This window comes from Tetrahymena thermophila (assembly GCF_000189635.1).
Source record: "Tetrahymena thermophila SB210 genomic scaffold scf_8254402, whole genome shotgun sequence".
Classification (NCBI taxonomy): Eukaryota; Ciliophora; class Oligohymenophorea; order Hymenostomatida; family Tetrahymenidae; genus Tetrahymena; species Tetrahymena thermophila.
Genome location: NW_002476185.1, coordinates 250,890 through 273,102, shown reverse-complemented (window position 1 = coordinate 273,102; position 22,213 = coordinate 250,890). Strand labels below are relative to the sequence as shown.

Here is a 22,213-nt window from a genome sequence, read left to right as displayed (position 1 = left end):
GATTAAAATTAAAACTAAAAAATAAACTAACTTGAAACAAAAAGAAACAAAAAAAATGTTCAAGCAATTTGATATATTTGGGAGCTAAATAAATCTCAGGTTTAATGGATAATAGACTCATAAGACTAACTTAGGATCTTTAATTTCTATTATAATTGCTGTTTTTATTATATACCGCTTATTCAACATCATTTATAGTGTTGTGCAAAGGAAAAACCCTCAAGTTATGTATAATGAAAGATAAGTAGATGACCCTGCTCTATTTTCTATTGATAGCAAATATTTCCCTATTGCGTTTGCTATGGAAGATCCTCAAACTAATAATTATTATATGGATGAAAGCATTTATACAATTAAAGCTTAATGGAAATCAAAAGTTGAAGTTTTTAATTCTACTACTTAAGAATATGATATTGTATGGCAAGTCTAAGATATTGATGTTAAAAGATGCACTCTTGAAAACTTTTAAAACCTTGATAATCAAAAGTATTACTTAAAACTAAATTATACAAATATGTATTGTCTTCCACCTGATTACAACATTAAAATTTAAGGAGATTTCCCTTCTCCTGTTTTCTCTTAATTGATTATAACAATTTAAAAATGCTAAACAAATTGCAATACACAATAATTAATAGATTATTACTTAAAAAAAGCATACCTTGGAATGCTAATATCTGATGCATATGTCGATCCTACAATTAAGGATTATCCTTTTAAGATTTATTCAAGAGATTTATTTTGGTCTACAAGTTCTAAAATGCCTAAAGATGTCAATATTTATATTAGAAACAATTATGTTTAAAGCGATTTTGGCTGGTTTTTCTCTGATATAAAAACACAGACTTTTCCAACCTTTAGTTATTATGAGGATTCTGTAACCACATTTAAATTTTACTAATAATAATTTTAATTTATTTCATTTCATCTTTAAGTTGATAATTTATAATAATCACAATTCTTTTTAAACTTATAAATTGAATATAAGAAAGATAATTAATTACAAACTTCTACTTTGACTATTTATTTTATATTTAATTTATTGTTTTAATTTTATGCATTTTATTAAAATTATTTTTCATTAATAGGTTTATCCAGAAGATTTCTAAGATTATTTTTTGTAAATTTATTTTAGGTTTGAAAAATAGAAAGAAAGCTTGTATTTAAGAAATTATCCTGACTTTAACAGCATAATAACCTAAATAGGTGGTTTCACTCAAAGCTTATTAGCAATAGGATATTTAATTTGTAGACGTTTCTCTTAATTAAGATTAAATTAAGATATTGTCAATTAAATTTTTAAATATGAGGATGAAGAGTAAAAATTTCAAAAGGATGATGTTATCATTGAATAAGAAATTAAAGCAGAAGTAATACCAAAAAAGTAAATAAAATAACTAGGAAATCGCCCTTAAAGCACCTAAAATATTGTTATCAAAAGGAAATAGCGAAATTTAACTTAAATAATCTAAACAAATAAGAAGAATATTTATGAATCTAATCATAGTCTCAATTAGGATCTTGATAAATCTAAAATAAAAAACATCGTTGATGATTAAAATAGCTCGTTTCCTATTAAAAACAATTGCAAACTTAAAACAGGTGGATTTAGTGAATACAGCAAGTAGTGTATAGATTTAATAAATTGCTCTGAAATGTTAAAGTAATAAAGTGAATAAAAAGATTAAAAATAGATGCTAAACTAGCTTCTTTAAAATGATTTTCCTAGTGAAGTAAATATCACGAACCCCAATAGTATGGGAATAATTAAGAGTACTTTACCTTAAAAAGTACTAAAAAAGTAACCTACTTAAAAGCAGTTGAAAAAGGCAGTAGAAAATCACTTTGATTCCATGTTTAAGCAATAAACTAAAAGCATTCATGTCACTATTTGGGAATACATTAAATCCTCTTTGTTTCCTTGTAAGTAATAAAAGAAAAAAAAGGATATTATTAACTACAGCTTTGAAATGCTATACTAAAACCTTGATATCCTACAAATATTAAAGAGGCTTATTGAAGTTGAGAAATTAAAGAGATTGTTTTTAAATGAAGAACAGCTCAAATTATTTGACTACCTACCAAAGCCCACTATAAACTCTGGTTTGTTTGATAGAAAAAAAACAGATAAAGGTATTTAGAATTAATATGAAATAAGTTTACTTTATTAAGATAATAGAACAGAATTGTAAAGAGCTAAGGATGCGTATGATTCTTATAAAAAAATATTAAATAAAAGTGAGAGTACAGAGCTAGATGAAAAATTAATTAATATGCTAGATCAAAATTTAATTGATATTTTTGAAGCATAAAATGAAAGTAACTCGGCCTTGATGAATTTGGTAGATATAAATAACGAGTTAAATTAAGTAAGCATTTTGTAAGATAAAAGTTAAACTAAATATATAAATTAGAACATAGATTAAAAATCCTCAGTAAAAAGTAAAAATTAATCCCATAATTCAATTTAATAATCTGAATAAAAAATTGACAAACTTATTAGCTACCAACTACAATAATTGAATTTATCTAATTTCTGTAACTTGAGCTAAAAAAAAGATATCACTTTGAATGAAGATTAACCAATTTAAACAGAAACTACTAATTAAGAAGAAGTAGCTTAAGAACGCATGTATTGCAGATAAATTCCATTTTAATTATGTAATTTAAATATAGGCTCTAAATGAAAATTATTAATCAATATTTGAGAAGATTTATTCAATTTAAAATAATGCAATTTTGACTGACAAAGTAATTTTATAGAAAAAGCAATCAGTATTAATAAAAACATTATAAAATACTTTAATTATAAACTCTTTTTATATTTTGTAGATTTTTTGTAACTTTTTTAAAAATTAAATAAAATATTTATAATAAAAATAGAACTCTAACACATATTTTACCCTACTTGCTCCTTTAAAATATTAGATAATTATATAAACCTATCTTTAAATATTATATTTAAGATATATTCTCAGTGCATTTTTAAGTGCGAGTATTTTAATTCAATTCAAAATATTGGCATTTTATGGAGCATTAATTTTTACTTTAATTTAATTTACCATAAATAAACTATTCACTAAATTGTAAAAACTCATTATGGAGATTTTCGAATATCACTTATCGAACTTTACTAGTTTAGAATTAATTGTTTTGTGATTTAGAAAATTATAATATTTTTAAGATTAATTTTTATTAATATTAATTATTCTCTCTACAATGTATATTATTTATTATAAGTGATTGAATTAAGATTTAAATTTTCTGCATTTTTTTCAATATTCAGATAAATTTTTAGATCTAATATTAGTTGAGATTAATAAAAATTTATTCTAATAAAAAAATTATTGAACTACAAATACAAGAATTGAATATCAAAGACATTAAGTTAGAAACATAAATTAATCAATTGAAAGAAATATGATAAAAAACTTAAGAGATCAAACCTCTAAAATTATGAATGTCATAATTTATCTAATAAAATGATTTATGAATTGCTTTATCATAAATATATATATATATGCATGCTTGTAAGCAGTAATTCAGTTTAGAATATGAAATGATAAAAAAGAGAATAAAGTATAGAAAAATGTGATTAATAATCATTAGAAGATATTTTCAATAAATGTAAGGATGAAGAATATTTAAATAAAATAAATTTTCAGAAATTAAATTGGAGAAAGAAAAATAATAAGAAAATTATTTTTAAAAATAAAGATTATTATTAAAATTCAAATAATTAATGTTAAAGTAACCATTAATTAAATTTTGTGAAATTATAGTGATGAAAAATAAATATTTTATTTAAAATTTTGAATTTATTTGTAAAATAAATTTTAATAATAGTATTGTTAAATATAAATAATTCTCCATGTAATCAGAAAAAAAAATTGCTTTTAAAAATATTAAATTTATTTTTATAAGCTTAATAAAAAATTAATTTGAAAGATAAACTAAAATCTAAATATATTCAAATTTTATGATAAAGTAAAAAAAAATGAACGAAAAAAAAAAAAAATTAACAAATAACACTTAAAGATTTGTAATATAAAATAAAAATACATTGTTATAATTAAACAAATGGATTAATGATTTTTAATAAGATTAAAACCAACTAACTTTAGTTTTAGAAATTCAATTTCAGTAGTTTCAGCTGTCATAATATGAATTTTTGTCAGAATGTCTGACTAGATTGGTATAAGTACACAAAATTGATTTAGATATAACAAATAGTTAGCAATTCTAAGGATTGTAATCAAGTATGATTTTTAAAAGCTTGTCTACATTAACTAGCATGTTAGAATTATCATTAAGCATAGGATTCTTCAATAATTTCTAATTTGATGAAAGTTTTATAAATTTATTTTAAAATTTAAATTAATTGAAAATTTTGCAGTTAAAGATAAAAAATTAGAATAAAATAAAATTAAATATTTAAATTCTTGGAAAAGCTATTTCAAATCTAATTAACTTAGTAAAATTAAATTTTAATTTATCCTATGATATCTTATTTGACAACGAAGATGCTTTATCATTAGCTAAAAGCTTAGAATATTTAAATAACCTTAAAACTTTATACTTGACCTTAGGAGATTTTAATTTTTAAAATGGTTTCTCTGATATAATTATGAGTGGAATTTAGTATTTAAGTTAATTAATTAAATTAAAAATTAATATTTGTTCTTATAATAAATTTGAGCAAGGGTTTTTAAAATTTGCAGAATACTTAGAAAATCTAAGTAATCTTGAGAAATTGTATATTAAAATAGGAGCCTATAACTAGTTAAGCAATAGTATAACTGTTTTCTCTAGATAATTATAAAAATTAAAGAATCTGAAATGCCTATCTTTCTAAATTGATTCTTAAAATATACAAAATGATGAAAATGATAACATGCCAAGATTTGAGAATTTTGCAGAAGGTCTTTTAGATCATCCTAAGCTTTAAACAATAACAATATCTATTGAAAGCCAAAATAAATTAGGAAGGGAAGGTTTAATATCTTTGGGTAAAGTTTTGGCAACTTTAAAAAATCTAGAAATTCTAGATATTTATATTGCTTAAAGTAATGAAATATAATAAGATGATTCTCATACTTTTTGTATGCTTTTGTCAAGCCTAGTAAACTTAAAAATATTTAGATTTAATATTGAAGGACCTTAACTTTAACATGGCATTAAAGGATTAGGAAATGCTTTAACTTAGCTTTAGCAATTATAAAATTTAAATCTAACTATATCTTTTTTAAATTAAATTAATTGGGTAGGAGCTAAAATGGTTGCATATGGAATTCAAAATTTGTAAAATTTACTTTAATTCGATTTCATAGTTTAAGATTTTAATTTAATTGGTAAAATCGGAATGAAAGCTTTAGGTTAAGCAATAAAATAGCTTCTTAATTTAAAAAAATTTACATTTATCATCGGTGAAAATAATTTAATTTGTAAAGAAAGCTTACAACTTTTTGGTGAGGGTTTAAAAGATTTAAAATAACTGCTCATCTTTTATATTAAGATAAATAATAAAAATCCAATAGAAGAAGATCAAAATATTGGAATTGAAGAACAAATCTCATTTCTATAAAGATTGGAATAAATTTCTCTAAATTTTCCTGTTGCAGAAAACGATTTTGACCTTTTATTTTTAAGTCAAGGATTAAGTAAGTTGATAAATTTGAAATATCTTACCATAAATTTTGTTTTAAAATAATTTCCAAATACTCAACATGATTAAAATTTTCAGGTGATAGCCAAAAATATATCAAAATGCTAATTTCTATAGGTTTTGGATTATAAAAATTTATTAAAACCAAGTAAAATTTTTAAATTGAAAAGAAAATGCCTCAGGTTAGTTAAATTTTAAGAGTGATTAATATATTTATTTATTTTTGTATTGCTTTATATTTTAGATAAAAATACTCTAGAATATTTATTAACATTATTTTAAAATATTAAATAGAATTTCTTTAATTTGAAAATTTTCTTTCAATTTTTTGTAATTAATTAAAAATAAATAACAACAATGTATTAATTTTTAAATTATAAATTTTTTTTGAATTAATTTTACTATAACTCATTTGGATCAAAGGTCTCCTACTTCTAATTAGAGGATATGTTACCATCTCTTGAGGTACTTCTTATCTTCTTTCTTATAGAGTTATTGGCTAAAAATTATTTATCTCGATCTATAAAAAAGTAAAAGGTTTTTTCTTGAATATAAAAGCTATTGAACCTATTTTTTTTAATTTTTGTAACAGCATAATTATTTTTTCAGATAAATTAAATTCTTTAATTACCGTACATGCAAATAATCTATTAAAAATAACAAAATTAAAAGGCAAGTTGTTTGCTTTTAAGAATAATAAAAAATTAAATACATTTAATAAATGTTTGTATCAAAAATTATTGAGATATCTTTTATATATAAGACTAAATAAATGAAAATTATTTGAATTAAGTTATAATAATTATAAAATTTAATTTGTTTTGCAATAGAATAAGAAACAAATCTTAATTTTTTAAAAATTTAAGAGTAAATCTCTTTTTGAACAAATAAGTTAGATATTTATTACAAATTTAATAAGTGGTAGGTAGATTATATGCTATTTAAATATTCAAATAAGAAAAATTTAAAGTAAAGCTATTGATATGAGGATTTTTCAATTTATATTTTAAATGGATTAATATTTAATGATTATTTTACAAGATTTTGGTTTGTTTTTCAAATAGATTTTAAAATTATTAACAAATCATCGAAATTTAACTCATTTTCTTAAATAAATTTGAGTAGAAACCAAGCAAGTTGATAATTTATTTGAAAATAATGTAAAAAGAAATTAAAATTTCTGAATTGAAAGCGAAATTAAATTCAATGAAAGAAATATATAAGCAAAAAAAATAAAGAAAAACAATGAGCAATTGTTCATTAAAAATTTTTTGCATTTATGAATAGGACTTAGCTATAAACTGACAGGTATTTATTGAATGAATGAATGATTGATTTACAAATGATAACAAACAAACAAATAAAGAAATTATTTAGATTATTGATTGAATCATTGAAAGATTAATTGATTGATTGATATATTTATTTAAAGTAACAAAATCGAGCAAACACAAAAAAAGCCAACAATTTTTATAGGAAAAGAATATCATCAGTCAGTGTAATAAATAAAAAGAGTTATTAAACTTACTAAAATGAAGAATACAGGCTACAAAGATCAAGGATATTCTAATTCTTTAAGTGGAACAGTAGCAGCTAAAAAGAAAGCTCCTTCAACAGGAGGAAATTACATATCTAATATTCCTAACTTTCTGAAGGACTCCAAACAGCCAAAGACTCCAATTACATAAATGCTTTACAAAAATATAAATTTGAATTTCTAGGAGTTATAGTAATCGCAGTAGCAATAGAATTAAAATGTTGCATCAAAGCCTAAAGTCAACAATTTTATTTCTCCATAGTAAACTCCCACTACTTATTATAATTTATCTTAATAGTAGTAGCAGTATTAATAGTAGTAGCAACAACAGTAACAGTAGTAATAGTAGCAGTAATCGATTTCTTCTTATCCTCAAACTGCTACTTTATAACAAAATGGAATTTCTAATAATGGAAATAGCACAGCTAACAGTAGTAACAATAATGCTTCGATGTCTGCAAACAATCAATCTAGTAATCATCATTATAGTTATTCTGCTTATCATTCTAGAAAGGCTTCTCAAAACTATGATGTTTCACCATCTCATTCATCATAAAATTCAAAATTGCTTAAGAGAAACTCTCAGCCTTCAAATAATATAATGTAGTTCTCTAGATAAGATTAATAGGGATAGCAGCAAGCAGGTTTCTAATCTCCTAAAGGTTAGATTAGCATGCAATAGAACTAATATTAGTAATAATAGCAATAGGTTTCCAATTAGCATCCTAGGAGTAACAGCATTGGGATGTCAAACTTAAATAATCCTAATAGCAATAGCAACAATATGATAAATAATAGCAACAATAATAATTAGTAATATGTTTATCAAAACAGTAACCATAGAAATAGCAGTAATCCAAGTATAAATATTAGCAATAATGTAAGCTCTAATAATGAAAGAAATAGCAGCAATGCTTTAAGCTAAATAAATACTAACACACCTTAAAGTCTATCTTAAAATATAAAGCAAAACTAGTATAATATCCCAACAGCCACAATCAACTGTGCAAATTTTGCTTCTTCCTCTTCTTCTACAACGGCATCAGCACTTTCAAGTTAGAATAACTTAAACAACTAAAACCTCTATTCGATTATTGCTAACCAGGTACAAATTATTCCTTTTAAACTTAAAATTTTTACAAAAAATAAAGTTTGACAAGAAGAAATCTAAAGAAAAAGAGAAAGTTTTAAACACAGAAATATATTAGAATTTATTTTGATTTCAAAAAAATATTATTTAAAGCACACAAAATATTAATAAATTATTTAATAAAATGTTTTAATTTTATAAAATGTAGCAATAGCAGCCATTGAATAGCTTAAATTAACAGGCTATTAAAGATACAACTTCAGGAGTATCTAGTTAAGGAGAGTAAAAGTAAAAGTAAATTTCATTCATAAATTATCTCCTTCTTAAGGAAGTTTAAAATAGAAGCTAAAAGGATGAAACTGTTTCAGCAAAGCATTCCAGATGTAAATTATACAATATTAAATAAAAAATATATTAATATGCAATAAAATTATCTAAAAGAACCATCTACAAGTGGTGCATCTAGCTCAAGTAAAAACTAAATAAATAACAGAAGCAACAGTATGGTTTCAGGTAATTAAATAGGTGGAAGTAATAACAATATAAGTAGTAATATTAGCAATATGCCTAACATTCCAACTTGTGTTGTAAATATAAGTTCTAATAACTAAAATGTAAGCCCAAACAGCACTAGTTAGTTTACCTAATAAATATAACAACAGCTTTAACTTTAGTAGCAGCTCTTATTGCAGTAATAATAGTAAATTTTATAATAAAAGCAGTAATAACTATCCTTAACTCCTTCACCTTCCCCTAGCATGAACTATACTAACAATATATACAAATCAGCTGCTTACTCGAGCAATGCTTTAAATAATAGTGCCATTAATAATAATAGCATTAATACAACCCAAAATAATTAAAATACCAATATCAATGGAAATTAATAGTAACAACAACAATAATAACAATAGTAATTCTCTGATGAGCCTCTAATAAGTTCTAAAGAAGAGTTCTATATTAATAAAAATCAATTTAATTTCCAGTTTGTAATAGGAAAAGGAGGTTTTGGTAAGGTTTGGAAGGTGGAACAAAGAAAAACCCGTCAGATTTTTGCAATGAAGGAGATGTCTAAATCGCTGTAATTATTTGCTCTAAAAAAATATTATTTTTTTATTCACATTACCTATTACTCAATAAAGCTAATTTTATATTATAAATTAATAGAATTATTACTAAAAAATCAGTGAATTCTGTTATAAACGAAAGAAATCTCTTATGTACGCTCAAGCATCCGTAAATTTTAATATTTATCTTACTTTTTTATAAATTTTCTTTAATCATCAATTAATTTGTTGATAACTTTTATTGAATTATTTATCAATAATCTTGATTTAATTTTCATTAATTAAATTATGATTTAATGAAAAATTTAAAAGCATTCTTTTTAAAGCCTAAGCAAATATTTTATTACTATTTATTCTGCTGTAGCTCATTTATTTTCTATTTAAATTAAATTTTGCTGATATTTATTATCTATGAAATAGTTGGTTTATTTTGATAGTTAAATTTTTTTAATAAAATTAGATTCCTTGTCAATATGTTTTATGCTTTTTAAGATAGAGATAATTTATTTTTAGTTATGGACTTTATGTCTGGTGGAGATTTGAGATTCCATATTGGAAAACAGAGAAGATTTAATGAAGAATAAACTAGTAAAAATATCTTCATAATAATTATAGTAATATATAAATTTTCTTTATGGATAATTAGGATTTTTTGTGGCTTGCATATTTTTGGGTTTAGAATATCTGCATAAAAACAATATAATTCATAGAGATATCAAACCAGAGAACCTAGTACTTGATGATGATGGATACGTTAGAATAACAGATTTGGGAATTGCGAGAAATTGGAAGCCTGACAATTAAAATGATACCTCTGGAACACCAGGATATATGGGTAATTAATTAATTAACAGATTTATTAAATTTTACTTATAATATTTTATTTATTAATAGCACCTGAAGTAATGTGTAGATAACCACACACTTTTGCTGTTGACTATTTTGCTTTAGGTGTTATAGCTTTTGAATTCATGCTTGGAAGAGTAAAAAATTTAATTTTTAAATAAAAATTAATCAATTAACTTTTATTTGTTATGAAAAAATTATTTTTTTTAAAAGAATTTTTGAAAATTTTATGGCAATTAAATGATTTATTTTCTTATTATTTTAAGCGTCCTTATCTTGGTAGATCGAGACAAGAAATAAGAAATCAAATATTAGCAAGAAGAGTATAAATTAAAAAGAATGAAATTCCTGATGGATGGTCACTCGAAGCAGCAGATTTTATTAATAAGGTAAATTAAAATAATAAAAATTGTTATCTAAAAAATTTTAAATCAAAAAGCTTATTGAAAGAAAACCTGCACAAAGACTGGGAATTAACGGACCTGATGAGGTTAAGAATCATCCTTGGTTGAGAAATTTCCCATGGAAAAAACTTTACAATAAAGAGTTATAAGCTCCATTTTTGCCAGTAAATAACAACTTTAATTTCAAAAATAATGTATTAAAAATGAAAAATTTAAAGTCATAGGAAGATAATTTTGATTTTAAGTAATAAATATCTCTTGACGATGAGCAAACAAATGAAATAATTTAATAAAATGCAATGTTATTAAGGAAACCTTAAGTTTAAAGTAATTTCAACATTTAATTTAATCGTAATTTATATTAAATTTTTTTACTAAATCATTAATAAAGGCTTATTTAATGGATACAACTTTGATAACACACTATTTAATCCTACTTTGGAAATGACTTCAGAAAATTCTACTTCAAATATTAATCGCTCAACAAATACATCTATCTCAAGTAAAAAGATCAACTCAAATAATTATCAAAATAATAATTTAAATCTTGGAGGAAATTTAACACCAACCATTAATAACAAAAATTAAGCTATGCAAAGTGGTCTACAAGGATTGAGTAGCACAAATGTCAGTAGTCCTAACAATTGCAGTGAATATAATATCTACCCTAATTAATATAGCACTAATTCTAAAAACTTCTATTACAAGAATTGATTTAATTTAAAAACTAAAATAAATTTAAAACAAACTATAAAAATGCTTGATAGCATTTAACTAAAATCATAAATAATAAAGTTGATGCTAAAGATTAGAGATTTATAACTTAAACAGATTGATTCATTAATTTTCACTTCAAAAACAGATTAAAAAAATAACTTTAGAATTTTCTTAGAATTTTGTATAAAAGTGCAATTTTAAGTAGCTACTCTGTTGAATTTTCCTCTAAATTATTCCTTATTCAAACATACTTTATTTTATAAATGAAATAATAAATTGCTTTTTCTTGAATAAGAAAATATAAATAAATAATATTAATAAAATTTGCTCAATATTAATCTAGAGCTATAAATCTTAATTTTATAATCTAATAATTATATTAATTAGAATTTTAGCTAAAATTTTATATTTATCTTTTGTATTAACTTTAATATTACTTCAATTAAATTAAATCAGATAGCTAAAAACCATATTACTTATCTAAAACTATCATGTATTATATGATGATGTTTATTAATTGTATTTATTTTATTAAATTAAGCAATACTTAAAAGTAAAATTAGAATTAAATATTTTTTGTATCTATTTATATTTAGGCTTTGTATCTAAGAAATATTTATGAAGAAAATAATTTTTTTAATAAATTTAATTCAAAATTTTTAATCATGTTAAATATATTACAATAGAAAATTAAAATTAATTTTATCACAATATTAATGTAGTTTTTTAAAATAGATTAGCTTATATTAATTTTTTTTATATAAATTATTTATTATTCCAAAATAAGTAAAAACAAACAAAAATTTTTTGGCATTTAATAAATTCACACACAAACTTGAATAAATAGATAGATATTTTTAATTTCTCTTAATTAAAATTAACTTTAATGATATACAAAATGATTTAAATACTTAGACAAGATAAATATTTGAATCATGAAATAATTTAAATAAACTAATTGCACTTAGGATTTAATACGAATTTCAATAATAAATAAAAAATATTCTTTTAAATAATTGAAAACCTTTAGATATTTTAATTATTGAGGATAAAAGCGAATTGTAAATCAAAGAAAAAAATTATTTAAAAAAGTATTGTAATAAGTTTTAAATTTCGTATTGCTTTAATCTTTATTTTATTTATTATTTTTATTTACTTTTCTTGCTATTAATATTTATTTTTCTTTTTATTTAGTTATTATTTAATTTATTTATTTTTTTCAAATTTTAATTTATTTATATTTATATTTATTTTTTATTTGTATTTATATTTATATTTTTATTTTTGTTATTTATTTAAATATTATTTATTTTTATATTTATTTTAAGATCAGCAGAGAATAAGCTCAAGGTTTCATCTCAATCATCTTCTTAATTGTTATTAGGCCTAAAAAAATACTAATTATATATATTAATGTAGGATTTCTATTAAATAATTAAAGTAAGAGAGGTTTTCATTTTGAAGTAGTCCACAAATCAGGGATACATACAGCTGATTCATGAATATTATATCTAGTGTCACAAATTTTATTCATTGAGTGAAGGAATTTTTGGAGAAACGGGATTCTTACTATGATAAATGTATCATATCGCTATAATTAGTGGCTAAATGCTCTTTTATATTGTGCTTAAAAACTTAGAGCATCCTAATTTATAGTCCTAAAAAACTTAATTGTTAAAAACTTTAGAAAGAAATTCCTCCACTTCAATTTTTGGGAAAAAGAGATTCTTACTTTAATTTATTTTTTTTTATTTATCTTTTTTTTTTATTTGAATTTTTTTTTTATTTAATTATTATACTTGATTTGAGTTTTTCCTTTGTGTTTTGAAATTTTTTTATTTTTTCCCTCTCATCCTACAAAGATGTCTAGATAAATTAATTTGATTTTGAAAATAAAATTTTTAACAAAATAAAATATCATTTCAATAATAATACTTTCTTAATGAAAAAATATAAAAATAACCACAATTCTCTAGTAAAATTTAAATAAATAAGTACACTATGCTTTAAAAAAAATTATTTGATTAATTTTGGGAAAATTAATAGGTGATAAAATATTTAAGCCAAAATAATTTTATTTGATGATTAAATATGAAATAAATTAGAGTGAAAAATAATTAATTTTTGTTTTTAATTATATTTTTAGGCTGAATAAATAATCAATATTATAAACATAGTGATAAATGACAATTTACATTAAAAGAATGTGTAAATAAATTAAATAAAAATTTGGAATGTAATTGTATAAAGAAAGTAAAAAAGAAAGAGTTAATCCATACAGATTTATTACGAAGAAGTTACTAAATGATTTAGCTTAACAAAAAATATATAGTATAGTTTAAGAATGTATCGTTGATTCTTTAAGTATAGTTGATATAGGAATTTAAAAATATTTATTTAAATTATAATGCTTGGTGTATTTACTTTATCGTTCGTATTATTTACTTACTTGAATGTTAAAATTTTACATAATAAAATATTTATTTATTTTCAATATGAGTGATTAATCAATAAATTAATTGAATTTTTGAATGATAATTATAATTAGGTTCTTAAATGAATTGAATGCATGAAATCGTATGTATGTATTGCCTTTTACTTTTAATGATGTTTAAAATTAATTTTGCTATGCTAGTTCTTAATAATTTTGAAACTCTACTATTTATTATTTATTCATTCATTATAAATTGATTGATTACTTTTACATTCAACAATACAAATACTTATCAACCAAGTCACTCATAGGAATTTCATTCATCACCAGTTAATGAAAGGATCATCAGCAGGTTTAATTGGTTTAGGCAATTCAGTAGAATCAGGATATGAGCTATAATTAGATGTATCACCCTTTCCCCTATTAATTTAAAAATGGAAGTTATTTATTTTCAAATTAAAATTACACATTTTTTATTTAAAAAAATTGTTTTTACTTAACGACAGGCTTGTAAGTTGGTGGGATTTTTTTGTGAAAGAGAGCATCCCAGTCCATATCAGCAAACCATCTGTGAGTTTTTATATCATTTACACCTATTTGAAATTTAATTAATTATTTAAATATATATCCTCTATTTTTAAAATATAGTTATTTATTTACCTCCCTTAAGATTACCATATCTCTTTGTCAAATCAGCTACTAATAAATGCTTTACTAAACTCTTAGCATTCCTGTTTTAATAATCATAAATATGTTAAAAATAAATATGCCTATGAGATTAATATTTCGAAAATAAGAATTTAATTATAGTTATTTAGATTGCTTACTTATCAAAGTTACGAGGGAATTTAACTTTTCCTTTGAGAATTTTTTGATATATAGCCATAGGATCTTCATCATTAAAAGGATCAATACCTTAAGAATTAATTATTTTAATATTTTTAAATAATGGCTTACAATTTTTCATTTAAATTATTTAATTTTTGGAGAGTATTTTTAATAATTAAAAAATAAAGAGTATTATTTATTTATTTATGATGTTGATAATAAAAAGTTTAATTTACCAGCAAGCATTTCGTAAATTAGGATACCAAGGCACCACCAGTCAACAGGCTTGCCGTGACCTTTATTAAGAAGGATTTCAGGTGCTAGATATTCTGGTGTACCACATAAAGTATAAGTACGGGAATCACAATATTTAGCAAAACCAAAATCAGTTAATTTTAAGTAACCATCAGATCCAATTAAAATATTTTCAGGCTTTAAATCTCTATACACAATATTTTTATTGTGCAAATACTCAAACATACTAACTCTATTTAAGATTAAAATTAAAAATATTTATTAATATATTTATAATAAATAGTGGAATTAAAATTATATCAATTGTTATAAATTTTTGGAGAGTTTTTTGTTAATTCAAAAAATAAATAAATAAATCCGTTTTTATTTCTCAATTTTTAAATAATTTATTTATTTAATAATTAATTCAACTTATATTAAATTTTTGGATCTAGCTAGGACTTTTATTTGATTTAAATATAATTTATTCAGCTATTTAATTTTAAATATTGATTGATCAATTTACAGTTTCTAACTTTCTATTTTTCGTTATATTAAATTGATACAAATTAAATAATTTCAATTCCTTTTTTAATGTTTTAAACTCTTTTCATATTTAAAATCAAATTAAGAAGCTGTTTCTGTAACTTACATGCTTAAAAGTTTAGAAATTCTTTAAATAATCATTTTTAAAACCTTAAAAATTTTATTTACTCCTATACTTTTAATTATCTTAAGATTTAAATGTAAAATGCATTTTTAACGTTATGTCTATTAATATTTTATAAATATTTAGCACAATTAATTTTATGTATTTTCGCTTTAAAAATTATTTATTAAATAAATGATTAACTTTAGTTTTTTAAATGCTATTTCGTTTTAATGAAGTGATTTTTATTAACAAATTAAAAAAATTGATATTTTTTAAAGATCTACTCAAATTTAAAACTATGCTAATTTTTTATAACTTAAAATATCGCTTCTTTGTTTCTATTTTAGGTTATTTTATTTAGTTAGTTAGGTAAAAATATTGACGAGGTAAAATATTTGTATTCTTTCTTAAATTATTCTAAAAAAATATTTTGGATTGATTTTAGCTCATTTATTAGATTTATTAGAGAAGAAAGTAGGAGAGCCTTATTTTCAAATTAATTTATTATGTTTCAAAATGATTATCATATGAAAGCAAATCACAAACAAATATGTACACTTATGCGGCATAGAAGAGGGCTTCAGGGTTATCAAGCTTTCCTTTATTACGTAAGTATGTGAAAAGTTCACCACCTGCAACGTATTCAAGAACAAAATATAAGAATCTATCGTCTTAAGTGAAACCAATCATTTTAATCTATTTTTTTAGTTTTATTTTTTAAAATATAAGAATTATCATTAAATGTGTTATGAATGAATGAATGAATAAATTTTTATCGATTAACTAAATTTTTTATAAAAACTAATTTCTAACAAACATAATCCAAATAGCTAAATGTACTTATCTCATTTATCATTAAAATTTATTCAATACTATTAATTGAGACTCTTTTCTAAAATTAAAAGAGTATTTAAGGGTTTTTTACTTATTATTAGCTACTTAGATCATTGGATTGTTTTATTTATTTATTTATTTATTTAAAAGATTATTGAGTAAATGATTATTGTGCTAAAAAATTGTTCTAAGTGTAGTTAAATTACAACTTATTAATGTAAATAAAATGTTGAGAGGTTTACCAAAAATGGATGGTTGATATTTGATAAAATTGTGTTTTCAGAAATGATGTGATCTACTTATTTCAAACGTAATATTTCTGCTTTCTTAAGCATTTTAAGAGCTACATATTCTCCAGTTGATTTTTATTTAGCGAGACGAACACGACCGAATGAACCTATTTATCATATTAAAAAATGTTACACTAAGTAGTTTGATATTTATTGAGTTAAAATGGTATTCTATCTCCTTCTCTCTTTCAAAATACTCTGTCACTCTTCACTCTAAACCCTCGTTTTTTTGTAGTATAAATACATCTATTAATGCTCTACTACTGCTTTTTGCTACTCTCACAAAACAGTAAAAAAGTGGAGAAATTATTTTTTATCAACAGGGTGATCAGGCTTCAAAATAAAATAAGGGTTTGATTTTGAGTCGGATGCAAAAACAGCTTTTCAAATACGATTAAATTTTGATGCATGCTGCCTTTGCTTTAAAGTTTTTTATTTGATTCCTATTTTCTGCTTCGTTTTTCTTTATTTTATTATGAATGTAAGAATGTTAGCTGGCTGAGTTCTTTCTTGCTTTATATAAAGAATCGATCAGGTATGAACTAGCTGAGTATATCTCCTTATTTTTAATATAAAACGAGGCTTTTTGCACAAAAGCAGTACCTATTCTGAAAGGAATATACCTATCACTGCTCTAGACATCTGAGAGGTTCAAGTTAAATAAAACGATTTGGCAAACTAAAACATTTGTTTGAAACAAAAATCTAGTTTCAATTATGGATTGCTTAGAGTGAGATGCAATTAACCAGATATTTAAATTTAAAAAAGGAGTTGGGAGAAGAAAATTACTATTTGTGTAAGTCAAATTTGTCAGCTCTTAAAACGCGATTGACAAAATTAAAAATTGAACACTAAATTACCTGTTCCCAAAGTGTTCATCACGTCGAACTCGGTCAATTTTACTTACTTCGCTTTAAATCCTTCCATAATAATAAATGATTCTTTCTGTTTGCTTTTTTATTTTATTACTATTTTGTTATTTTAGATGACTTGTTTATTTATAGTTATGAATTTCTGTTTTTATTTTTTTATTTTATTTTGATTTGAGTTTTTTTTATTTATTTTCTTCCCTATTTCTTGTTAGCCTTTCTTTATTTTTATTATAATTTATTGCCTTATTTCGAAATTTATTTATTCCCTTGAATTAAAAAACAATTAAATTAATTAAAAAAAACAAAAAACATCTGTTTATCTGGCAGCCTATCTATCTATTTTCTTTTCTCTCTATCTTCATAGATTCACTCATAGTAGTCTGAATTAAAATTCAATAAGAATCATTAATTATTGACAGCGCTCAACTTGATTTAAATACAATAGTTAATTATAAATTGTTTAATATTTTCTTTCAATGCTTGACGGCTTTATATTCATTTATTTAGTTATCTTTTAGTCTCATCTAGTTAGTTTTTTAGTTTTTGATAAAGCTGATTAAAAAATTCGGTATTAACTTCAAAATATTAAAACTCTAATCAGCCAATCATTTTATAAAATAATGAACCTTTTTTATTTTTAATTTTACCACTATACTGAGCAATAGCCACAATAGTCTGAAATTAAGTTATACATTAGTTTATTCTATTTTAAAATAAAATTAAGGACTGAATAAATTCATTGACATAAAATAATTTCTAAAGAATCTTCTATTTATCCTCTCTTATTAAAATTCTACTTCACAAGTCTCTTTTGTTAACTTTAATTTATATAATTAATTTTAATATCTATAACTTGCATTTATAAAAAATACTTAAAGGTTCTTTCAATTTTTTATCAACTCACATCTATTTTAACAGTAAATGTGTATTTAAAAGGTAAAAATAGTTTTTTTTAAAAATATTAAAGAGTAATAAAAACATTAAAAAAAATAAATAATAAATAGAATAAGCAAAGCATTTATTTAAAAATGCTTTTGGTTTAGTAAATATAAATATAATAATATTATCCTATATAAGTAACTAATCTCTTAAATTTAATAATTAAATTGCTTTTTATCATTTTTCTATATAAATAAATACCACAGCCCTATGCTTTTTTTATTTATTAAAAATTTTAAGTTATGAAATAAAATTTTATTTATTTTTAAAATTTTGCCTAATAAATTAAATAAGCCTAGTCTTGTTTCAAAATTTATGAAACTCACGATAATCAAATTTATAATATAGCCTATCAATATATGGATAATGATTTTAAAAATATATTTTAATATTGTATTTAATTATTGATCAAAGAATTCTGAGTTTTTAAAATTAAATAATTGTAGAATTTATTTTTAAAACAATACTACTTGATGAAAAAGTTGATGAAACTTTACGTTTTTTTAAATTTTAATATATGATTATTTTCAAGAACAAAGTCACTCACATTAGTTTACTGATTTATATAATATTTAAAAATTTAGGTTAGTAACTGGTAGAAATTTAAAAAAAATTAAGAAATAGCTTCAGTTTCAAGAAAAAAAGTTCAGCCAATAATTAAATGAGGTTAAATTTAAAGTTAAGTAAGAAGAAGTTTTAGATTAACAAATGAATATTTTAATGGTGAAAAATAGCAATTTTTTTGAAATACGTTGTTAATAGATGTAATTTAGTTTAATAAATATAAATTAATTTGAGGGTATTTAGGAAAGTTAATTTTAGCTCAATAAAAAGCTATGAAAATATATTGAAGTCAGAAATGCAAAAAAAAAATTTGAAATTATTTATTCCGATCCATAACCAGACAAATATACAAGAAAATTTTATTATAAAAACTAAATTATTACAATTATTTGGACATTTTATCAAAATTCTAATATTAATATTCATTTATTAACTTTTATTAACTCAAATTTATATTTTATACTCCAAAATTTATCCTTTTTGATAAACTAAGATAGTATTCAATTTCCCATTACTTTTCTCTTCACATTTTGAAATCTAAATTATTTAAAAATATTTGAATAAAAATTTATCTTTATTTCAATTTTTTGAAAAAAAAATTTTTTTTTTGAATTTCTAAATATATTAATAAATATTTACTGTTTGTGTATCCTTAAGCTCCGTAACCTTAATGCTGAGGTTAACCATAACCCATACCTTGAGGATGAGTTCCATATCCCATTCCCATTTGGTTTTGAGGATACATTCCATATCCTTGAGGAGGAACGCCGTAACCTCCCTACATACCATATTGCATTCCATATCCTTATTAATTTGCACCATAGCCTACGTTGATTTAATTAAGAGCGGCATAATTTGATTACTAAGGAGGTGCTTATGACATATTGTATAAATTTGTGTTTTGATTAATATGCAAAGAGTCTAATTATGTATTCAGAGTAGAGAAACCAAATTCATTACTTTATTGATTCTTCTATTCCTTTTCCTTTTACTTTTTTTCAGCTTCTTTTTTCATGTCTCCTAAATCAATTAAATTGAATTCGTCATTAGTAAAATTCTTTTGTTCCTTTTTTTAAAAAATTAAAATTTTTATATATTGGTTATAAATAGAAATATTTTACTTAGCCTTAATTTTATGAACCTTAGAAATCCCCAAATAGGTCTACTTCTTATTTGTTGTTATTTTATTAGGGTTTGTTATTATTGTTATTAACAGCAGGAGCAGATTAAAATAAATCAAAATCATTATTTTGTTATTAAACAGGTGGTTTATAGACCTACTACTAAACTGGAGGAGGATTAAATGTTTATTATGGTTGATAAGCAGGTTGTTAGTATAAATTAAATCCTGTTGGTTATTATTGAGGTTAAGGCTATTGTTAAGGATAATTGGGATACTAATTATAAATTTATTGAGAAACAGCTGGCTATTATGGAGGGACTGTGTTTTATACTGGCTTGGGAGCAGTAGTAGCACTTCCCCAATCCCAATCATCATCTGTTATTAATAAAAATAAAATATACTTTCAAATAATAAAGGAAATAATTTTTAATAAATACCTTTGTTTTAATTGTTTTAGTTATTAACAGGAACAGGAACTGGAGCAGGCTCATCGAATTCAATTAAATTTTATTATTGAGTTGCTTATGTAGGTTGAGTAGTGGTTGGTTGCTAAGGTTTTTAACCAGGAGGAGCTATTTTAATTTAACCAACGCTTTTAACTTCACCAGGTTTAGGAAGAGGAGCTAGCTAAGTTGAGAAAGGTTTCTTTTATTCTTCTTCTTTTTGAGTTGAATTGCTCTCTGTTTTGAGGGTACCACTAACAGGTTTAGTAGTAGCTTAATTTTCATTCTTATCTTTATTTCTATATTTATCAAGCCCCTTAAACTCTGTAGTGTCGTATGATTCTCCTTATTTATAAGCAGGGACATTATCTTTAGAGCTAAAACCTTAGTATTTAGATTCTTTTTTTTTTAAATTACAAAATATTCATTAAAATAAAATTTTCTATTTTTAAAAATATAATCAGTTAAAAATTAATTGGCACTGAAATAAAAATTTCTATTTTTTTTTTGTTTAGAAAATCAGTCATAAAAATGAAAGATAACGTTTTTGGCTAAAATTTTGTATAATGCTATTATCTATATATCTTAGTCTTTAATTCTATTTTAATTAATGTTGATTTTTATTTACCTTTATAGGTATCGCTTGAAAAACCAGCATACTTTGAACCGCCACCTTGGCTTTAACCATATGTATTAGATCCCATTCCTTCATAGGCACCTGATGAGTAATTAACTTTATTCATTTTTTCTCTTAATTCCTTTGCTGTTTAACGTTCATGGTCAAGCTTATCTTCATCAGTCAACAAATCTACAATATTTTTAGATCTTTAGCGTACACCAGAACCCTTATCTTCACCTCCTTCATAAAACTTGAAATCTTAAAGCTTCTTGATTTTATAAAGCTCGTCTTTGAATTCCATAATACATCTTGGAGATCCATTTTTAAGAAGGTGCTCAATTAAGACGAGAGTCTATTAATTTTATCAAAAAATATATTCATTTAGAGAAAATTAGTGCAAAATCATCAATTATATTAATATATTTGCAAATTTGCAACATAATTTACCTTAAAAGTAACTATTTAGCTTTTATCTGATTTATAAAGCTTTTCCCAAATGTATTTAGAAATAATGTTCCATTCTTCACTATAAGTTAATTAAAAGAATAATTATTTTAAACTCTTAAATGGTAAAAAGGAATAATTCCAGTCAAACAACAATTTATTTTAAACTAAACATTTTTTATAAACACTTAAATTGATAATTCGTTTAGCAAGTAACTGTTACTTGATTCCTTAGTAAAACGAAAAATAAAAAACCAGAATTTCTTCATTAAAAGAAAAAAAATACCTGCTATTGGTATATTCAGCTATTGTATTTAAAGTTTTAGGATGAGCCTACCAGTTATCTTTGCTTGTAGCTTCTTACAAAAGCTTTTCAATCTAACTTGTCTTATTGACTCTATCTTTTCTGTAAATAAATTAAAAATGCTTTAAGTTGATTAATCCGTTTAATTGATAAAATAATATTTATCCAATTTTCGTGGCTTTGAAACCACATCATTGAAATATTATTTTATTTTTTAAAAGGAAGTTTATATATACAATTCCTAAGCTGCTCTTTTAATAATGTCCATTATTGATTTTGTTTGTTATCTCTCCTTTTATTTGAAAAA

The 22,213-nt window shown here is 22.4% G+C and overlaps 5 protein-coding genes across 5 annotated transcripts; 2 read left to right on the top strand and 3 right to left on the bottom strand. All coding sequences in view use genetic code 6, as the record gives it.

Annotated features, from left to right (window-relative positions):
• Window positions 1-55: 55 nt before the first annotated feature.
• TTHERM_00658890 (small GTP-binding domain protein) lies at window positions 56-2,687 on the top strand (the record flags this gene model as incomplete). The annotated part of the gene is made up of 2 exons (XM_001024090.2): window positions 56-877; window positions 1,089-2,687. 2 exons carry the CDS (start codon window positions 56-58, stop codon window positions 2,685-2,687), a joined length of 2,421 nt encoding a protein of 806 aa, XP_001024090.2.
• A 1,638-nt stretch (window positions 2,688-4,325) lies between these two features.
• Window positions 4,326-5,285, bottom strand: TTHERM_000658889 (hypothetical protein; the record flags this gene model as incomplete). Its single annotated transcript, XM_012799986.1, has 1 exon — window positions 4,326-5,285. The coding sequence occupies one exon, from the start codon at window positions 5,283-5,285 to the stop codon at window positions 4,326-4,328; it is 960 nt and encodes a 319-aa protein (XP_012655440.1).
• A 1,804-nt stretch (window positions 5,286-7,089) lies between these two features.
• On the top strand, window positions 7,090-11,323 carry TTHERM_00658880 (Serine/Threonine kinase domain protein; the record flags this gene model as incomplete). The annotated part of the gene is made up of 11 exons (XM_001024089.3): window positions 7,090-8,307; window positions 8,501-8,675; window positions 8,734-9,373; window positions 9,460-9,528; window positions 9,820-9,947; window positions 10,006-10,194; window positions 10,254-10,342; window positions 10,472-10,594; window positions 10,645-10,773; window positions 10,828-10,936; window positions 11,001-11,323. The coding sequence occupies exons 1-11, from the start codon at window positions 7,198-7,200 to the stop codon at window positions 11,321-11,323; spliced, it is 3,084 nt and encodes a 1,027-aa protein (XP_001024089.3). The 5' UTR covers window positions 7,090-7,197.
• A 2,760-nt stretch (window positions 11,324-14,083) lies between these two features.
• Window positions 14,084-17,525, bottom strand: TTHERM_00658860 (CAMP-dependent kinase catalytic subunit; the record flags this gene model as incomplete). Its single annotated transcript, XM_001024087.2, has 8 exons — window positions 14,084-14,180; window positions 14,257-14,353; window positions 14,421-14,491; window positions 14,588-14,675; window positions 14,825-15,075; window positions 16,031-16,170; window positions 16,551-16,705; window positions 17,459-17,525. 8 exons carry the CDS (start codon window positions 17,523-17,525, stop codon window positions 14,084-14,086), a joined length of 966 nt encoding a protein of 321 aa, XP_001024087.2.
• Window positions 17,526-19,496: 1,971 nt separating this feature from the next.
• TTHERM_00658850 (ENTH domain protein) lies at window positions 19,497-22,174 on the bottom strand (the record flags this gene model as incomplete). Its single annotated transcript, XM_001024086.3, has 8 exons — window positions 19,497-19,510; window positions 19,613-20,039; window positions 20,095-20,471; window positions 20,534-20,938; window positions 21,168-21,510; window positions 21,606-21,684; window positions 21,889-22,008; window positions 22,143-22,174. The coding sequence occupies 8 exons, from the start codon at window positions 22,172-22,174 to the stop codon at window positions 19,497-19,499; spliced, it is 1,797 nt and encodes a 598-aa protein (XP_001024086.2).
• Window positions 22,175-22,213: the final 39 nt, after the last annotated feature.